Here is a 21,617-nt window from a genome sequence, read left to right on the forward strand (position 1 = left end):
ACATTTATTTTACATTGGTGGGTACCGGAGTTCATAACTAACATTTACAACATAGAGATGGTATGTGGGGGACAAGATAACCATAAGGGGTTCTGTGGTCGCGTGCTGGTGCCTGAGGGGTTTGGAAAAAAGGAGTACTCTGACATTCCAAGGGTATGTTATCTTACGGGCAAAAGGACAATAAAGAGGCTTGCTTAAGGTAAAGATTGACCTTTGTCAAGAAAGCTACAAGCCCAGGATGTGACTACCCACCACGACTTTTTAGTTAGAAATTTTTATGTTCAGACCATCCTATGTGGTTATGTTTGGGCTCTGAGTTTGTAGAGCTCACCATGCTGGCCTCCCCTGAGCTCGTCCGATTTAGAATGTGGCTCCTTTTTCTTTCACAATTATGACATCTCTCTTTTAGTCTCTAAGCCCAGGTACTTTACCCACAGACACATGTTTTGAGATAAAACTGGCTCAAAGGAAGAAAATATGGCTTGAAGAAATACTGAATGTCACAGGAATGCACCAAGACTTGGACGCCAGGGCTTTCTAAGGTAAGAAGAGGAGTAAGCCTAGAGCCTTCGAAAGAGAAGCCTGTGGCTGAAACTGGGTGTATGCTGTCAACTTCATGTCAACCTTTTTTCTCTTTCTTTCCTTTTTAAAATTCAATAAACATATATGTCCTATTGAATGCAGGAACTATACTAGGAAATATGTAGAACATAAGCCTGCAAAAGACTTATTCTTTATTCTTTAGGCAATCACAGTATAGTGAAAAAGGCAGATATATACAATATTTTAATTCAAGGCAGACTGTAAAAAACTCAATAATGTAATAGAAAAATGAACCAATACTTTCACATATAGGCAATGTCTTGTAGTGAAAATGTCAGGCTCCGAAGTTGGCATGCTAATTTAGCTCTGGCCAATTTAAGCCCTTAGCCTCCTCTCCTTATTGGTAAGATACTTACCTTTAAAATTGTAATTCTAGTTCAAGATTGTCTTAAAGATTACTGATAATGTACTAAAGTTCCTGGTATATAGCTAATGCTCAATAAACAACGGACATTATTATTTAATCCTCAAAGTAGGAAGGTGGAGCAGGTATGGTCGGCCCCACATTTCAAATGAGGAAGCTAAATATCAGTGAGATTAAGCAATTATGCTGAAGTCACCCAACTAGAAAGTGAAGACGCCAGCCCAAATCCTGATCTTTAGACGTCCATCTTTTAAAAACCACAACACTTTCACCTGTCTTATGCTTTCATGTTCAAATGCATTACGAAGAATGAAGAAGATGACTACAGAAAGAAGTGGCACTTCAGCAGAATCTTGACCTCCAGAGAGGTACGTTTAAGGAAAGTATTCCAGGAGCAAACAAGCGCACGTACGGAGCATTTGAGAAACGGTCAGGAGTCCTCCAGGGTTGGGTGTATGTTCCGTGAGACTAGAGCGAAGGCTCCATCCACGCCTCAAGGTGCCGACTTGGTGCTTGCTAGGTGCCAGAACGCAGCTAGCCACACGGAGGGACGTTTAAACCGAGACACCTTAGGCACGCCAGGTTGTCTCCCGGATCGCCCAGCCCATCTTCGGGCGGGGAGCGGTGGAGCGTAGCTAGCCTATCATCACCGCCGAGGCCGACGAAGTCTCTTTTTCATTGGTGAGTAACCAGGTGACGTCACGTTCGCCGGACCGGCAAAGGGAGAGGGCGCCATGATTGGTTGGCGCTGGGGCGGCTGGCGGTGGAGGAGCCTGGCGAGTCCAGGTTTCAAGTCCGTGCTGAATTTTCTCCTTCCATATATCGAGGCCGTGGCAGGCTGCGGAGGGCAGGGAGTGAGCTGGGAGGAAACTTGGGTTTAGTTCTAAGAGCCGTGGGTTGACCGGAAGTGTTTTGGGGGCCGACCGGAAGCGAGGCCTGGAGGGGAAAGGGAGCGGGTGCCGGGGGGGAGGGGCTCCCTGCAGAGGGGGCGGGGGGAAAGGTGCAAAAGCGGTGTGGGAGCGCGGGTTAGGCGGCGGGTCGCTGCTGCTGGTCTGTTTGGGAAGCAGCGAGTGACCACCACAAGCAGAAGGGGAGAGCCCAGAGAGTAGGAGTGTGGGAGTCTAGGGCTGCCTCTGGGCAGTCGAATAATTGAGCAAAAGGGCCCTCGCGCGGCTCCAGGGAGCTGCGTAGGAGAGATTTTGGAAGTCAGGGCAGCCCAGAACAAGGAGCCAGGGGTACGAGAGATCAGGTTTGCGGGCAGTACATGTCGGGCTTGGGGTGGCTCGTGGGTACTGCGTGGGAGATCTTGGTTTAGAGGTTTCTGCAGTCTTGTCCTCGTTGGGTAGAATCACACTACTCACCTTTATACAAGAAACGGTGTCTCCTGGGGCAAGGAAGGAGCCAGGATGGCCTGGGCTCTGAAGTTGCCTCTGGCGGATGAAGTGATTGAATCTGGGCTGGTGCAGGACTTTGATGCTAGTCTGTCGGGGATCGGCCAGGAACTGGGTGCTGGTGCCTATAGCATGAGGTGAGTGAGATTTTCTTAGACCTTGTAACTTCTGAATAACAAAGGCAGGACAGAGAATAGGGGTGGTGGTTGGGGGGAAGGAGTATATAGAGTTAAAGAAGCTGTCTGCAGTTAGGAAAAAGGACTTGTTTCTTTTGTTATTTTGAGTAGTGAGTATTGTGGGAGAAAGGGAACAAGGGATTATAGTCAGTGTCATGTCTGCAGGGTCAGTGGAAGAAAAGAATGACCTTTGATTAGTAACCAGATGAATGTTGAGAGGCAGTTGTGCCTGTATGGGAGACTTGTAGACTGATGGTGTGTGTGTATGTGTGGATAGGTTGGACTGACTGAACTTGTGTGAAGAGGCCACATTGAGCATCCGAAGGATGTCCAGAGAGTTGGGAGCTAGGTGGTAATGGTGAATATTGGTTGACTACTTTTTGGAAGAAAATGTGAGAACTTGGTGAAGTTCACATATCTTGTATGTTAGCCTGCTTTAAGGCTTTATCTAATTCTAGGGTTTCTGACTTTTGAAACAGCTATGAAATGAAAAAGCATCAGAGAACTTTTAGATGCTTCTAGAACTTCATGTATCAAGCCAAATGTTGATAATAAATAAAAATATCCTTGGAAAGCAACATAACTTTCCCATGTAATTTATTTGCATGCATTAGCTACTTCATTCTCCTAATATGGTTTGTTTCATTTATAAGATGTGCAAGAATAATGTCTGGGAATGTTGAAACATCTGCGTCTTAGGGTTAGATGGAATATATTTGGGTTTCTAAATGCATTATAAGGTTTGATCTAGATGAGTCAAAATAGACTTTAGAACTTAACACTATAATTGGGTTTAGGGGTGTATAGGGGAGAGATGACTTTTATGGAAAAAAAGGACAGATTTTGCATTCTGATAGTGAGATCCTTTAAGAGTTACATGACATAAACTGCCGTTATCCTTGTGAAAGTGGACTTTCCTCACTGAAGTAAAATAATGAGTTAGAACTTAATAATTTTAGGAATCTGCTTACAGTTAGAATAATAAAGGCTATCCATGTATACATATTTTAGTGATTTTCAGGGAAATAGTTCTATCACACAATACTCGTAGTCTTGAGAAATTTAACTCTAGTTTTGCCTGCCCTTGTTTACAGAAGTTTGGCCATAAAAATAGATACTAACTTGATCTGAAAGTAAATGTCTGGATCCTGAACTTGCATGTCATAATTTGATGTAATATTTGATGATTTATGCTATTGTTCATGTAAAGGTTACCACAGCAAAAAGTTTGGTTTTTTTGTCCAGGTTATCAGAGTTTGGGATGGAGATAATTAAACATAACTCTACTTGTTATAAAAATAGTTAACATTGTCAACAAACATTCGTGCATCTACTATGTACTTTCTCTACCATGTGACCTTACATTGATGAATGCTTTCTGTGTCATACCTTGAGCGGTTTTCACAGGTAATAGTAAGAATGGCTTGTATATTTACACACTTAGAATTTTCTGCCAACATCGTATCCACAAATATTTTCAAACATTTTATGTTTTCCCAAGAACACAGTGTGCCAAAATTTAAATTATTTTTTTCTTTGCTTTTTTCACCTTTTTCATGCATTTTGTTCTTGTCACTATTCTCTTGGCTCTTGCATACATTTAATCATTTGCGTTAATTTGTGTTAATTAGATAGTAGTTCTCAAACTTTAGTATTCATGAGAGTCATCTGGAGTACTTTTTAAAAATAGTTTGCAGAGACCCATCTTTGGTGATTGTCTGGGGCACAGACCAGAAGTGTTGCTTTTTAAACAAGTTCTTAGATGATTTTGATGCAGGTAGTCCAGGGACCACATTTCAAGAAATACTAGAGGAGTTCTTGTAGACAAAGGCAATGGTTTTTTGCTCTTTCTGTTTCTCATTTTAATTAGATCTTGTGATTGCTTTTCCTACACCTTCATTAAAGAAAATGTTCTCTTTGACAAGCAATTTGTTTTGTAAAATCTTTCTCTAATACATTTGTTTTATTCTATTTTGCTTATTTATAATGGTCTTGTTTCAAATCTGTTGATTTATATTTTATAGATTCATCTTAACTGGATTTCTGTTTTCGATTCTTGATCTGCCATTGTATTCAGTAGTTCTTTACATAAGTTGTCCTTTAAAGTTCTCCTGACCTTTTTTCTTACATTTGAATACATAGCACAAATTTTATAGTTAAAATAAAGGAGATTCCCTGAAAACATGTTGAGTGGAAGAAGCCAGTCACAAAAGACCGCTTAACATATGGTTTCATTTCTGTGAAATGTACAGAATAGGGAAATTTCTAGAGACAGAAAGTAGATTAGTAGTTGACTAGAGCTGTAGGAGAGGAGGAAATGGAGAGTGCTAATGGGTACCATTTTGGAGGGGGCTGTGTGATAAAAATGTTCTAAAACTGTGATGATTGCACAGCTCTGTGACTACACTAAAGACAATTGAATTGTACACTTTAATGGGTGAATTATATGACATAGGATGTGTATTTCAATAGAACTGTTATAAAAAAGAGTAAAGACTAAATTTTGTGTTAAATTTTTTTTCCTTTCATCTTTTTTAAGTGGAGATGAATTCACATTACATAAAATTAACCATTTTAAAGTGGACAGTTCAGTAGAGTTGTGTGTTCACAATGTTGTGCAATCACCACCTATCTAATTCCGAAACATTTTCATCACCCCAAAAAGAAAATCCTATACCTGTGAAATAATTGCTTCCCATTTCCCACTCCCTTCTTTTCCTAGTAAACATTAATATGTATTACCTTTCTATGGATTTACCTATTCTGAATATTTTATATAATGGAATCATATAATGTGTGACTTTGTGTCTGGCTTCTTTCACTTAGCATACGTTTTTGGAGTTTATCCACATTGCAGCATGTTTTAATAGTTCAGTACCTCATTCTTTTTTATGGCTGAGTAATATGCCATTGTATCTATCACAAATTTTTTATCGATTTATCCATTGATGGACATTTGGGTTGTTTTCACCTTTTGACTTTTATGAATGATGGTAATATAACATTATGTTTCTAAAGAAAATAACAATGAAATGTTTATAAACATGTACAGGTTTTTGTGTAAACGTATTTTCTGTTTTTATTGAGGTATGATTGACATTGTATTAGTTTCAGGTGTACAATGTAATGATTTTGATATTTGTGTATATTGTGGAATGATCACTACAATTAGTCCATCCACATACATAGTTACAGAATTTCTTTTTTTCTTATGATGAGAACTTTTCACATTTACTCTCAGCAGCTTTCAGATATACAATACAATTTCTTGTGATGAGAACTTTTCAGATTTACTCTCAGCAGCTTTCAGGTATACAATACAATAAAATATTGTATATAGTCAAAATATTGTATATTGTATATGCTATACTAGACATATGTTTTCATTTCTCTTTTAGCTGTAATTTAAAGACTATTTTTTAGGTTCACAGCAATATTGAGAGGAAGGTACAGAAATTTCCCATATACCCCTGCCTCTATACATGCATAACCTCCTCTATTATTAGCATCCTCCACCAGAGTGGTACACAGTGTGTACCTACATTGATGAACCTATGTTGACACATCATAATCACCCAAAGTCCATAGTTTGCCTTAGGTGTCGTATATTCATGGTGTATATTCTATGGATTTGAACAAATTTATAATAACATGTATCCATCATTGTAGTGTCATACAGAGTATTTTCACTGCCCTAAAAATCCTCTGTGTTCTGCCTGTTCATTTCTCCAATTCCACCCCTGGCAGCCATTGATCATTTTACTGTCTCCATAGTTTTGCTATTCCAGAATGTCATATAATTGGAATCATACAATAGGTAGACTTTTCAAATTGGCTTCTTTCACTTAGTAATATGCATTTAACGTTCCTCCATGTCTTTTCATGGTTTGATAGCTCTTTGCTTTTTAGCAGCGAATAATATTTCATCTTTGGAAGGATCAGTTTATTTATCTGTTCATCTACTAGTTACTTCCAAGTTTTGGCAGTTATGAATAAAGCTGGCATAAATATCCACGTGCAGAGTTTTGTGTGGAGATAGTTTTCAACTCCTTTGGGTAAATACCAAGCAGTGCGATTGGTGGGTCGTATAGTAAGAGTATGTTTAGTTTTGTAAGAAACCTCCAAACTGCCCTTCAAAGTGGTTGGACCAATTCGCATTCCTCCCAGCAATGAGTCAGAGTTCTTGTTGTTCCACATCCTTGTCAGCATTTGGTGGTGTCAGTGTTCCTGTTTGGCCATTCTGGTTTGGTGGTGTCAGTGTTCCTGATTTTGGCCAACAGATATGAAATGTATGCTTAATTTTTTTCAAGAATCGCTAAGCTGTTTTACACAGTACCTGAACCACTTTATGTTCCCACCAGCAGTATACAAGGGTTCCTGTTTCTCTACATCTTTGCCAACACTTTTTTTTTTTTTTTTTAAATTAAAGCCATCCTAATGAGTATGAAGTAGTAGCTCATTGTGGTTTTGTTGTACATTTCCTTAATGGCCATGATGTTGAATGTTTTTTAATGTGCTTATTGGTCATTTGAATATCTTCTTGGGAGAAGTGTCTATGCAAGTCCTTTGCCCAGTTTTAAATTCTATTGTTGCCTTTTTGTTGCTGAGTCATAAGAGGTCTTTGTGTATTTTAGATACTAGATCATTATCAAATACATGGTTTACAAATATTTTCTCACATTCTGTAGGTTGTCTTTGCACAGTCTTGGTAATGTCCTTTGATTCACAAAAGAGTTTAATTTTGATGAAGTCCAACTTATCTGTGTTGTCTTTTGTTGCTTATGCTTTTGGTGTCAACACTAAGAATCTGTTGCCAAATCAAAGGTCATGAAGTTTTACTCAGTGGTTTCTTTTAAGAGTTTTATAGTTTAAGCACTTATATTTAGGTCATTAATCCACTTTGAGTTAATTTTTATGTATGGAATGAGGTAGGGGTCTAATTTCATTTATTTGTCATGTGGATATCCAGTTGTCCCATTTAGCAATGTTCATTCTTTCCCCACTGAATGTTCTTGGCACCCCCGTTGAAAATCAAATGGCCATAGATGTAAAGATTTATTTGTGGACTCTCAGTTCTATTGATTTGGTTGATATATCTATTTTTTTTTTTTTTTTTGCCTGTACCACACTGTTTTGATTACAGTAGCTTTGTAATAAGTTCTGAAGTTGGGAGATTTGAGTCCTTCTACTTTGTTTTTCTTTCTCAATGTTGTTTTCAGTGTTCAGGGCCCCTTGTAGTTCCATATGATTTTGAGAATTGGCTTTTCTTTTTCTGCAAAATAGATGATTGGTATTTTGTTAGTGACTTTATTGCATCTGTAAATAGCTTTGAGAGTTCTACCATCTTAAAGTAATAAGTTTATCAATCTATGAAGATAGAATGTTTTTCCATTTATTTAGGTCATCTTTAATTTCAGCAACGTTTTATAGTTTTCAGTGTGTACAAGTCTTTTTACATCATTGGTTAAATTTATTCCTACATATTTTATTCTTCCAAATGCTGTTAAAAATGAAATTGTTTTCTTAATTTCCTTTTTGAATTGTTCATTGCTGGCGCATAGAAACACAGCAGATATTTTTGTGTGTGTTGATCTCATGTCCTGCAACTTTGCTGAATTCATTTATTAGCTTTAGTAGTCTTTTGTGGATTCTATGGGATTTTCCGTAGGTAGAATCATGTCATCTGCAAATAGAGATAATCTCACTTCTTTTCCAGTTTGTATACCTTTTATTTCCTTTTCTTGCCTAATTGTTTTGGCTAGGACTTCCAGTACAATGTTGAATAGCAGTGGTGCATTCTTGTCTTGTTCTTGATCTTAGAGAGAAAGCTTTCAGTCCTTCACTTTTGAGATGTGGATTTTTTTGTAAATGCTCTTTTGATGTTTAAGAAAACTTTACATTCCCACCAGCAGTATACAAGGGTTCCTGTTTCTCTACATCCTTGCCAACACTTTTTTTTTTTTTTTTTTTTTTAATTAAAGCCACCCTAATGAATATGGCTAATGAGTGTAAGTTTTCTTCTATTCTTAGATTGCTGTATATGATGTGGTGGTAATATATGCATAACATAAAATTTCCCATTTTAGCTATTTTTAAGTATACAGGTCAGTGGCATTAAGTACATTAACGTTGGTGTGCAACTGTTAACCACAGTCCACCTCCAGAACTTTTTCCTTATCCCAAGCTGATCATCCCAAGCTGAAACTCTGTACCCATTAATCACTAATTTCCCCCAGCCTCTGGCAACCACCATTCTATTTTCTGTCTCTATGAATTTGACGACTATGGGAACCTCATAGAAGTGGAATCATATAAATTTGTCCTGTTGTGTCTGCCTTATTTCACTTAGCATAATGTTTTCAAGATTTTGCTGAGTGTTTTTATCATGAAAGGGTGTTGAATTTTGTCTGGTGCCTTTTCTGTGTATATTGAGATGATCATGTGGTGTACTACATTAATTGATTTTCTTATATTGAACCACCCTTGCATTCCTGGGAAAAATCCCATTGGTCATAGTTTATAATCATTTTAATGTGCTATCAGATCCAGTTTGCTAGTGTTTTGTTGAGGATATCTCTGTCTTTATTCATAAGGGACATTGGTTTGTAGTCTTTTTTTCTTGTGATATCTCCATCCAGGCTTTGGTATCAGGATAATGCTGATAACATAGAATGTGAGGAAGTGTCCCTCCTCTTCTCTTTTTGGAAGAGTTTGAGTAAGATTGGTGCTGATTCTTTAAATGTTTGATGGAATTCACCAATGAAGGCATCTGGTCCTAGACTTTATTGAGAGGTTTTGGTTACTGAGTCAATCTCATTACAAATGGTCTATTGAGATTTTTAAAATTCTGTTGTTACTTTTGGTACTTTGTGTGTTTCTAAAAATGTGTCTGTTTTACCTAAATTATCTAATTTTTCGGTGTGTAAATTATACATAGTATTCTCTTATAATCCTTTTGTTCCTATAAGGTTGGTAGTAATATCTCACTTTCGTTTCTACTTCTATTTGTATCTTTCTTTTTTTCCTAGACAATCTAGCTGTAAGTTTGTCAGTTTTGTTTATCTATTTTAAAAAACTGACTTTTGGTCTTGTTGATTCTCTACTATTTTTTAATTCTGTATTTCATTTTTCTCTGTTATTTCCTTCCTTTTCCTGGCTTTGGGTTTAGTTTGCTCTTCTTTTTCTAGTTCCTTAAGATGTAAACGTAGATTATTTGATATGAGGTCTTTTTATGTAGGCATTTACAGTTATAAATTTCTCCCTGAGTACAGCTTTCACTGTGTCCTATAAATTCTGGTACATTTCAATTTCATTTTCATTTGTTTCAAAGTGTTTTCTAGTTTCCCTAGTGATTTCTTCTTTCACTTGGTTGTTTATGAGTGTGTTAATTTCCATGTATTTGCAAAATTTCCAGTTTTCCTTCTTTTATTAATTTCTGGGTTTACTCCATTGTGGTCAGAGAAGATAGTTTGTATGATTTTGATCTTTTTAAATTTACTGAGAATTAGTTTATTGCCTAACATGTCTGTCCTGTAGAATGTTTTATATGTACTTAAATAACATCCCTATTCTGTTATCGTTGAGTGGAGTGTTCTGTGTGTATCTGTTAGGTCTAGTTGCTTTATAGTGTTGTTAAGTTCTTATTGATGTTAATAAGATTCTTATTGATCTTTTCAATAGATGTCCTACCCATTATTTAAAGTGGGATATTGAAGTTTCCAACCATTATGGTAGAAATGTCTATCTCTCCCTTCAATTCTGTTTGCTTCTTATATTTAGGGCTCTGTTGTGTGTTTATAATTATTATGTCTTCTTGATAAATTGGCCTTTTAATCAATATAGAATGGCCTTCTTTGTCTTGTAACAATTTTTTATTTAAGTTCTGTTTTGTCTGATATTTTATAGTCACCCCAGCTCTCCTTTGGTTACTATTTTCATGACGTATCTTCTTTCATCCTTTCGTTTTCACCCTATTTGTATGTTGTGTCTAAAGTGAGTCTTTTGTAAGCAGTGCATGGTTAGCCTTAAAAAAAAAATCTTTTCTGCCAATCTGTATCTTTCATTGATGAGTTAATCCATTTGTACTTAAAGTGATTGCTGGTAATGAAGGACTTATTTCTGCCATTGTGCTATTTGTTTTCTACGTATATCTTTTTTTGTTCCTCAGTTATTCTAATGCTGCCTTTTGTATTTGATTTTTTTCCTATTATACCATTTTGATTCCCTCTTCATTTTCTTTTGTATATACTTTTTATTTTCTTAGTGGTTACTGTAGGGATTAATGTTAATGTTCTAAATTTATAGCAGTCTAATTTGAAATGACGCCAACTTAGCAACGAGAGCATACATTAAACTAGCTTTATTGTTATCATTTTGCAATATATACAAATATTAATTCATGTTGTACACCTGAAACTAATATCTCTTAAGTTAGAAATGTCCAACTTCATTTCCCCTTTTTATATTGTTATTGTCACAAATTATATCTTTATATGTTGTTTGCCTATGTCTGTAGATTTATAATTATTGTTTTATATATTTGTCTTTTAAATCATATAAGAAACAAAGACAGGAGTTACATAACAAAAATACAATATGCTAGTTTTTATATTTAACCACGTAACCTTTGCAATGATCTTTATTTCTTTGTGTGACTGAGTTACCATCTAGTGTTCTTTCATTTCAGCCCGAAGGATTCACTTTAGCATTTCTTGTAGGGCAAGTCCACTAGCAATGAACTCCCTCAGCTTTTGTTGAGAAATGTCTAATTTCTCCTTCATTTAAAAATTCTTGGTTGATAGTTTTTGCTTTCAGCACTTTAAATGTATCATCCCACTGCCTTCTGGCCTCCATGGTTTCTGATGAGATATTGGCTGTTAATCTCATGAGGATCCCTTATATGTGATGAATCACTTCCTTCCTGCTGCTCTGAAGATTTTTTGTTTTTCAGCAGTTTGAATATAAATTAGAGTGGATCTCATTGAATTTGTTGAGCTTCTTTAGATGTGTAGATTCATGTATTTCTTTAATTTAGAAAGTTTTTGACAGTTATTTCTTCAAATATTTTTTCTGCCTCTTCCCCCCCTCCTCCTGGGGCTCCCATAATGTGTGTGTTGGTACACTTAATGGTGTACCATGGTCCTCTTAGGCTCCGTTCATTTTTATTCATTCATTTTTCTTCTCTTTGGCCTGAGTAATACCAATTGTCTTATCTCCAAATTTGCTAATTCTTTCTTCTGCCTGGTCAAATCTGAAGTTGAACTCTTCTAGTGAGTTTTTAATCCCAGCTATTGTACTTTTTTGTCCAGAACTTCTATCCAGTTCCTTTTGATAATTTCTATCTTTTTATTGTTATTCCTTACTTGATCATACATTGTTCTCTTGATTTCCTTTAGTTATTTGCCCATGGTTTCCTTCAGTTCTTGGAGCATATTTAAGACAGTTAATTTGAAGTCCTTGTATAGTAAGTCTAGTATCTGGACTTACTCAGGGATGGTTTCTGTCAATTTTTTTTTCTTGTGAAGGGGTCATACTTTCCTGTGTCTTTGTATGCTATGTAATTTTTTGTTGAGAACTGGACATTTTGAGTATTGTAATGTGTTAACTCTGGAAATCAGATTCTATTCTCTCCCTAGAAGATACTGTTGTTGCTTTATGAAAGCTGCAGTCCATTTGTTTAGTGACTTTTCTGAACTGTTTTTGCAAAGAGTTTTGCTTGTCGTATTTGGTGAATGAAGCCTTTTCTGTTATCTCCATGGCCAGCTAGTGGAGATTTCCTTAAATGCCTGGATCCAATAAGAAAAGAAAAGGAGAGTCTGTTTTTTCTTAATCCCCTTGTCTGACTGTGAGGAAAGTCATTTTAGCCATGGAGGTTCAAACAATGGCCAGCCTCTGTGCCAGCTTCTCAGCAATCTAAAGCAGTGATCAAAATACATAACTTTGATTTCTGGAGGACAGAGTCCCTGTTGCCTACCATAGCACCAGCAAGCTGCAACAGGATTTTGAGCAACTGTCTCCACAGCTGCCTGCCATAGAACTGGGAGCTGGAGGATGATAGATACTATACCAAACACTGAAATTCACTAAAATTTAACAGCCCTTTCTTCAGCAGGCATTTCCTTGGGTTCTGAAAGTGTTCGACTAGATTCCAGAGTTCCAAAATAGTTGCTTCAAATATTTTTTGCCAAATTGGTGACAGGACCAATTCCTGGAGCTCCCTACTTTACTATCTTCTATGACCTCTGTTCTTAATCTGTAATAACCTTTTAATTGGTCCAATGTTACTTCTAACTCTGCACTTACCAGCCCCTAGTGTATTCTCTACACAGAAACCTTTGTAAATGTGTATTTTGTTCATTTAAAGAATAATAATTTCAAACTCACAGAGGATTTGAAAAAACAGTACAAAGAATTTGTGACTACCCTTAACCCAGATTCCTCAAATGTTAAGATTTTACTATATTTGCTTTATCTTTCTCCTTCTCTCGAAATACTTATAGTTATTTTTTTCTGAACTGTTTAAGAGTAAGTTGCAGATATGTTGCCCTTTACCATCTAAATACCTTAGTGTGTATTTTTTAAACAACAAGAAATTCTCCATATAATCATAGTACAATGATCAAAATCAGGAGCTGAATACCAACACAATACTGTAATCTATGAACCTTAATCACATTTTGTCAATTGTCCCAATAATGTCCTTTATAGCAGAAGAATATCCAAGATTATGTGTTGTTTGAGTTGTCATATCTTTTGTCTCCTTTAATCTCGAACAGTTCCTATAGCTGTCTTTGTATTTTTATGACGTTGACAATTTGATGAGTACAGGCCAATTGTTTTGTAGAGTATCCTTCAATTTGAGTTTGTCTGTTGTTTCCTCATGGTTAGACTCAGGTTATGCACTTGGGGTAGTAATACCTAAGAAGTGGTGCCGAGTTCTTCTCTGTGTATCATACTAGGATGCACATGCTATCGATTGGTCCCATTACTGGCAGTGTTAACTTTGACCGCTTGGTTTAGGTGGTGTATGCCAATTTTCTCCATTGTAAATTTATTATTTTGCATTTTGTAATTAATAAGAGTTTTGTGGGGAGATACTTGGAGACTGTGTGCATATCTTATTTTCAGCTTTTACCCACTGATTTTAGCATTTATTGATGATTTTTGGCCTAAGCAATTATCTTTATGACGGTTGCTAAATGATAATTTTCTAATTATATCTTTCCTTCTACATTTATTAGTTGGCTTTCAAAGAGCTTTCCCTCTTATTATTTTATCAATGTAGCTTCATAGATTCCTTATACAATAGGTTATAATCTTCTATCACTATATATTTTGATCGTATTGTATCAGATTTGGCCTGAGGAACCCTTTATAGCTGGCTCCATGCAGAAACCTTTTAAAATTAAGGTCTTGTTGATGTTCTTGTCTGAGTAAGTATTAACAGCACCCTCCTTCACTCAACAAATTGTCCTTGTTTAAATGATAAATTATATGATCACCTTATTTAAAATGTAGATCAGGTCATGTTACTTTTCTCCTGAAAACTCTTGAATGATTTTGCATCTCACTTTGAATATAAGCCTCAGTTTTGGCATTGATCCACATGGAATGCCTCTCTGATCATCTTGTCTATATCTACTCTTCTGGCTTGCTCTGCCCCAGCTACACCTGGCCTTCTTATAGCTCTTCAGTGCTGTGCACCCTCCTACCTCAAGGCCTTTGTATCTGCTGTTACTCTTCTTGAAATAGTCTTCTACATTCTTCACTTCCTTTAGGTTTCTGCTCAGATGTCACTTTTTTAGAGAGGCCTCCTTTAACCACCTTCATATAAAATAGCGGGCACTTCCTTCCCCTCCCCAGTACTCTGCTTTAATTCTTTTTCCCAGCATCTGATATGTTATTCATTTGTTTGCTTCTTTCCCCAACTAGAATAAATGCTCCATGAAGGGAAGGACTTTGTTTTGTTCTCTGCTGTATCCCTAGTGTCTTTGAACAGTTCCTAACAAATAGTTTGTGCTGATTTGTTGAGTGAATGAACTGAACTGCTCACTCTATTTTGTTTTAAAAGCAAGTGGTATAGCAGTTTATGAGGCAGCTATTTCTCTTCATCAAAACTAATTCTTGTTCTTTTTCGTGGTGCTTCTTTTTCAGTACTGTTTTCTTTCACTTTTCCCCCCTACAACTATCACCCTATCTTCCAAATCTTCACCAAATCTTCAATTCTTTCTTCGCCTTAGAGTTGGTCAGTTGTTACTGACTATTCCTTTACTTTCCCTTTCATTCTGAGTCTCTTCTAATGGACAGTGTATTTAGATGAGATTCCTCTCTTTGCCACAAAGTTTACCCACTACTTTTTAAAAGATGGCACTGCTGTAAAAATAGAAATGTGTAAGAATGTTTAACTCCAAAATCAGGATAGTATTGCCTCTGGGAGCTGGAGGGGAATGTGAAGGAAGGATGCAGAGGTCTTCAACTGTTAGTGCTCTATTTCTAAAGTAGAGTGAAGTACACAGATATGCATTCATTATACTTTTTTTTTTTTAACCTTTTTATATGTCTAAAATACTGCATAAGTTTAAGAAATAAAGTGTCTCCCTCATAATCTGTTGCTGGCTAGCTTTCCTTGTCTTTTTAAGTTGTCCTATTATTCGTTGTCTTTTTCCCTGAAGGTCCATAGATTTTTATTTGCTTTCTTGCAGTGTTCTTGCCTTCTTATTCTTATGGAAGATGACGTATAACCCAACAATAAGGTCATTCCTTCCTTTTACTTTGTTACCGTCCCCCATCCTCCCCGCCGCCGCCTCCATCTTTTTTCTACCTCCTCCTAGCCTTTATCGGCTTTGTTTGCAGTAATTTGTAGCTGATAGTTGACTGACTAGGTATCATCAGGCCAGAATCTGGGAGAGAAGTTAATTTGGGACTTTGGATACACAAATTGGTGTTCTGATTTTGCCTTTCACTGCTAGTTCATGTGTTATATGCACAGCAAACCCTTATTGATTCATTCAGTCACTAAGCAAATCTTTATTCATTCATTCATTCAACAAATATTTGACTGTCTACTACCTGATAGGTTTTGTACAGCTTGGTTCTATAGTTTCGAGTTTTTACCATATGCTCCCATATATATGCAGGTGCTACGTCTTGTACACAGCAACGAAAAGACAAACACGTTCTTGTCTTCTGCTTGCTTACCATTTGGTGGAGAAGATAAGACTCACATATAGATAGATATGATGCTGGCTAGAAACTGATATGCCAAAAACACTTATAAAGTGCTAGAAATACTACTTCTGCCTCTCGAAGGTGGTGTCTGAAAGAAGAGTAAGATTTGGCCATGCGAAGATTGAAAAAGAAGATATTCCAGGCAGAGGGATTGTAGGAATAATGGAATTGCTGGATTATGTAGTTTGTGCATCTTCATACAAGATAATGCTAATTGTTTTTCCTGGTATACTTGGAGTTTAAGTATTTTGGTAGTTCTGCATCCTAGCCAATACTTTAGTTGGATTTTTAATTTTTGTCAATCTAGCGAATATGGATTTTATTGTGGTTTTAATTTTAATTTTCCTGATTTCTTGTGAGTCTGAGCACCTTTTCGTATGTTTATTAGCCATTCATGTTTCTCCTGAGAAGCAAGTATCCAAATGTGGTTTTTTTGGAGGAGAGTGGTCTTTTTCATATTAATTTATAGGAATTTTAAATACATTTTGGATACTCATCTTTGTCAGTTATGTGTGTAGCCAGTTATCTTCTCCCCATTTATGGCTCATCAGTTCTCTTTGTGTGTCTTTGGCTTTCTTAATTCAGCACATTATAATTTATCAGTCTTTTTCTTTATGATGTATGATTTTTATGTCTTGTCTAAGAAATTTTCCCTACTCTAAGGGTCACTGCTGGGGCCATGTGAAATCCGGTGTTGCCCCAGTGGCGTGGGGGTGGAAGAGGAGGACAATGGAAGACAGTGGGTGGTGGCATTGTGTGTTGTCCCTCTGTTCTTCCCCGCTGACGCAGCAAAGAATTACAGGTCGGTGAGATTTAGAAAAAGTAAGATTTATTGAAAGTACATTTTGGAAGGAGATGGGCTGTGTTAGGGAAGTCTGCAGCCCTGTGGAATTTGGAAGCTGAAGAGATAAAGACAGGACACCCCAAATGGAGGAGCGGGTTTCCAGCCATGATAGCTGTAACCTTGCAGAAATGGGAAAGTCTCTTTATATTTGGGCCTTGATGAGAGGTCCTGGATGATCACTATGTGAGGTCACTTTGACTGACTGACGATTAGCTGCTATATAACGCTATGCCTACTGCGCATGCGCTTACCCAGAATTCAGTCTGTTATAATTAGATTCATGAACTTCCAAGCATAGTCATGATATCATAATGATGGTATAATGAGGCTGAAGTTATGGGCAGTACTTTCTGCACATGCATTTGTAGCTGGTTTAGCCAGCAGCTTTTGTGGCCTTTGTGCTCTAAGATTTGGGGTAATTTATAACTCTAAAAGGAAGGTGTTTCTGGGAGGTCCTTAAGGAAGGTCTTCAAGGGAAGTTTCTATGGTTACAGAGCTAGGGCTTCGTTCCTGTCGCTCAGCCTAACTACCTAACATAAAACCATAGCGTTTATTCTCCTATATTGTCTTCTAAAAGTTTTACAGTTTTATTTTTCTCACTTGTCTTTATCTACTTAGAATGGATTATTTTTAAGTTGATTTTTTTATTGGGTGGTAGTAAGCATCCAACTCCATTTTTTCCATATAGATAACCCAATTTTTCCAACATTACCTTATGAGGTTTTTATGCAGATTAAATAAGTTAACATATGTAAAATAATTAGGACAGTGTCAGGCACAGTACATGCTCAATAAATGCTACATGTTACTATTGCTGTGTATAAATTCTGGTAGTTTAACTCCAGAACTTGTCCTTTTAATTCATATGCGTTACTGAAAAAAAGATGAACTCAAAATATATTTTGTAGATAAAAATTCATGGGACTTGTAAACAGACATGAGGGAACAGTATCAACATAGGATGCCACCTAAGGTTCTAGTTTGAGCATTTTGCTAGATTGTGTTGCCATCCAATACAAGGGTGGTGGGACATGGGGTAGGCCAGATGGATTTGGAGCCGGATCAAGAGTTCTCTTTTGGACCTGGTCCATTTACATTCCCTGAGAGACATCAAAGAGGCAAGGTTAGGTAGGTATTTAAATGTGCAAATCTGGAGTTCAAAATAGAAGTCTGGATCTAGTAGATATGTTTGGGACTCATCAGAATACAGTGATATTTAAATGAATCGGAATTAATGAGATAATCTGGGAGTGTAGAAAGAGAAGAGCCAAAATCAAGTCTTGAGGTTTTATAGAGGAAGAGGGGTTGCCACAGGGGAGTTGAGATGCTGCAAGGTAGGAAGAATATCAGGAAAGGATATTCAGGAGGCCCGAGAAGAGTGGTGGATATAGGAGTTTCAGTTGCTGAGAGTCGAAGTAAGATGAGCCCTGAGAAGTGACGGTCAGGTTTGGTTACATGGAAGTTATCGTGATCATGTTAAATACTTTTTATGGAGTAGTAGAGAGAAAGCCTGTCGTGGTTTGAGGAATGAATGAATCCAGAGATAAGGAAATGTAGACTCTATGTATAGAGACTTTTGTGATGGAAGGTACAGAGAAATGCAGCAGTAGTTGAAGGGGAATATGGGAAGATTTTTTTTTTAGAGACGAGAGATACTCTAATGTGGTTATATGCTAATGAGTATAATCAAATAAAAGGGAGATTTGTTAGTACATGCATTAGGACAGTCAAGGGAATAAAGTTCATGGGAATTCCAAGTCCTTGGGTAAGAATCAGCCTTTCTTAGAAGGAAGAAGTTTGCCTTCATTGTGTCAGGAGCAAAAGAGAAGATGGTTTCAAGGGTAGATAGGTAGGTTTGTAGGTTTGGTACTGGCAGATGCTTAAAAGTATTGTATGAGAGGTTTAAGTAATTAAAATGTAGGTGGACAGACAATTACAAGTAACATGGAAATACTCAGGAGCTCTGCACAGGAGTTGTACTAGCCAAGTGCTCAATACAGATTTCATAATAAATGATAGCAGCATTTTCTGAACTATTAATCCACAGGTGTAACCCAATCATGTTTTCTGAGTAGCCTAATTATAAAGACTGAGATCTGCTAATGGGCATATTATTATTTATTTTAATTATTTATTTAAACAGGAGCTTGCATTCCTATGGGAGTAGATAAATAGGTAGACAAACAAGGAAATCTCAGAGAGAAGTTTATGATGAAAATATATAGGATTGACTTTTGGTAGAGTGACCATGAACGTCTCTCTGTAGACATGAAAATTTTAACAGAGACCTGAATGATGAAAAAAGCAGCCAGGCAGAATTCTGGAAATTTAGCTTCTGGGTTGGGGGGTGGGGGGAATCAATCATTGCAAAAGCTTTGTGTCCTTTTAGTGAATTAGTTAATTGATACTATCATTCTATGAGTATGACTTGCACAAATATTCCTGTGCAAGTGTTGGCATGCACCACCTTTAGAAATATCTTTGGAGCATTGAACAGGAGCTTTTGATTAGATTTCCCCCCCCCCCAGGAATGTTTTGAACAGGTGCTGCTTTATGCCAGCCATTGAGTAACATTAAAGAAGGATAAAACTTGGATAAAATTTGTTCGTTTACTGTTTCTACACTGCTCTAAACAATGCCAGGCACATAAGTGCTCACAAAATATTTATTGAATGAATGGATGAATAAACTTGGATTTATATCTACTGTTTACTAGCTGTGTAACCTTGAGCAAATTATTGAATATTTCAAATTACTTGAGCCTCAGTTTCTTCAACTGGCAAATGAGGAGGGATAATTCCTAATACCCCACAGCATGGTTGTATGGATTAAATGCGAATTAATGTTAAAAAAATAAACGGTAGTAGTTGAGTGGGAGTCAGGGAGAGGAGAGCAAAGAAAAAGGAACTGCAGTTTTTCGGCTGGAACTTTTAAAAAAGAAAAAGAGAAAAGGAAGTATAATGAGAGATGAGACTGAAAAAGTAAGCCATGTCCAGTTTGGAAGGATCTTGAGAGCCCTGTTGAGCAGCTAGCTCTTTATCATGTTTTTATTGGGAAGCCCCTGAAGCATTGTAAACAAAGTAGTGACATTTTAAATTTACATTTTTAAAGGCTACTCTGGCTGCAGATTTGAGGATAATGATAAAAAGCTAGTAATCATTCTTGAAAAGGGTTGAAGCTCTGTGAACTCTAGTTATCTTCTGCTCTGCATAGTCTTAGAAGTGTAAATTAATTCTCTATCTATGAAAGAAAGGGAGCAAATAACAGTTCTACTTTGATTGCATCATCAGGTCTAATTGGGGACTTCTCTATGGAATATGTTGGCTGTTTTAGAAGAAAGGTTTTTTTTCATCAAAGGTGTGGTCTGAAGGAGAATAATTTTTATAAGCCCTACCACTGTGAGCATGATGGGGAAAGAAGGATAGCTAAAACCTTTTTACCATTTCATAGGACTAGTGTTCTGATACTCTTAGAGTTTTTCTAAAAGTTATTATCAGTTAAAGCCTTAAAAAAACAGGAAAATGTCTGCTTGTCTTTCACTGAAGGGAGGAACTGGGACTAGGGAGATTGTATGGCTTTGAAGCTTGGTTTGGTAGTGTGGATGGAATAGGCAAGGCAGGGGAACCCCAAGGGCGTGGTGAGTGATAGTTCTAGCCAGTGAAGAGAGAAAGGAGCCTAACTGCAAAAAAAAAAAAAAAAAAAAAAAAAGAAAGAAAGAAAGAATGAACTTTCAGACATTTTGGATCTGAAAAGCAGCATTGAGGCTCAGCACTATGAGGGGCTAAGTGTGCTTTCCTTTAGTCATAGGAAAACAAAAACAAAAAATTGTAGTTGTTTTCCCAATTAGGTCATACTATGATGGTAGATGTCAGATCTTTGAATACTGAAATGGGAATTCTACTTTCTATATCAAAATTGTCAGAGTTCTTGGAATATATAACCCATGAATATTATTGCAGTTTGCCATTAGTCACCTTGCCAAAAATGGAAGAGTCAGTGATTTCAGAAATTTAATAAAAGAGCCTGGTACTAATGATACCACAGGTGATGTTTTCAATTAGCAGTGTTTTAACGAGATTTGTAGGCTGGTAAGAGCTAATCCTGTAACATAGGAAAAAAACTGAGAAAGCAGGCCTATATCTGGCAAATCTCCTGAGGTAGGCTTTGCTGATTCAGATTTCTTTGATTAAACTTTTATTATCTTACAAGCTCTCTGGAAGTGTCTGACATTAGTCAGATAATTTTTCCCTTCCCAAATAAGTAAAGCTCGCAGACAGATTTGAAATTAGAAGTTTTTAGTGACTTTCTAAGCTAAAGGAAAATAAGAAACATGTTGCTTATAGAAGTAAATAAGTGAATTGTCAAATGAGCACAGTAGAAATGAGAGAGATTCAAAGACTTGGGAGTGGTAGTGGTAGGGGGAATTAGCTTCATTTTTTGGTAAACTTTGAGATGTGCATAATAACAACTATTCAAACTTCTGGTTTCATAAGTGTGCTGAAGATATAGAATGGTTTATACCTAAAAGCACTTCTTAAAGTGCTTAAAGAACATTAAGCCCATATTGAGATCTAGAAAAAAGTTCCAGAAACATTATTCCAAAAGAAAGACTGTCAGATGACCTGATATCTGGGTAGTAAAGCATAGGAAATAGTCAATAATATGGTAATAATTATGTATAGTGCCAGGTGGATACTAGACTACTCAGGGAGATCATTTTGTAAATTATATAAATGTCTAACCACTATGCTGTACACTTGAAGTGAATATAAAATAATATTGAATGTCAGTTATAATTGAAAAATTTTTAAAAAAGGAGGAGAAAAGGTGAAGGAGTAAGTTCAGATTTCCAGGTGTAAAACAAGTCATGGGGATGTGGTATACAGCATAAAGAATATAATCAATAATATAATAGTGTTGTATGGTGTCAGATAGTTGCTGGACATATGGTGATCACTTCTTTAGGTATATAAATGTTGAATAACTATGGTGTACACCTGTAACTAAAACAG

General features: G+C 36.6%; 1 protein-coding gene across 4 annotated transcripts in view; it reads left to right on the top strand.

Moving 5' to 3' along the window:
- Positions 1 to 1,686: 1,686 nt before the first annotated feature.
- The window catches only part of TFCP2 (transcription factor CP2), a 49,359-nt gene continuing 29,428 nt past the window's right edge, over positions 1,687 to 21,617 (top strand). For 2 of the 4 annotated variants that reach the window (XM_011382379.2, XM_011382381.2), the window contains exon 1: positions 1,946 to 2,495. In XM_011382379.2, coding sequence (XP_011380681.1) covers positions 2,374 to 2,495 — 122 coding nt within the window. In that variant the 5' untranslated portion in view covers positions 1,946 to 2,373. Of the gene's footprint in view, positions 1,761 to 1,944; positions 2,496 to 21,617 lie in introns of those variants that run through there. The other 2 variants (XM_023524540.1, XM_011382380.2) reach the window with 2 other exon arrangements.

Source organism: Pteropus vampyrus, unplaced genomic scaffold (genome assembly GCF_000151845.1).
Source record: "Pteropus vampyrus isolate Shadow unplaced genomic scaffold, Pvam_2.0 Scaffold471, whole genome shotgun sequence".
NCBI lineage: Eukaryota > Metazoa > Chordata > Mammalia > Chiroptera > Pteropodidae > Pteropus > Pteropus vampyrus.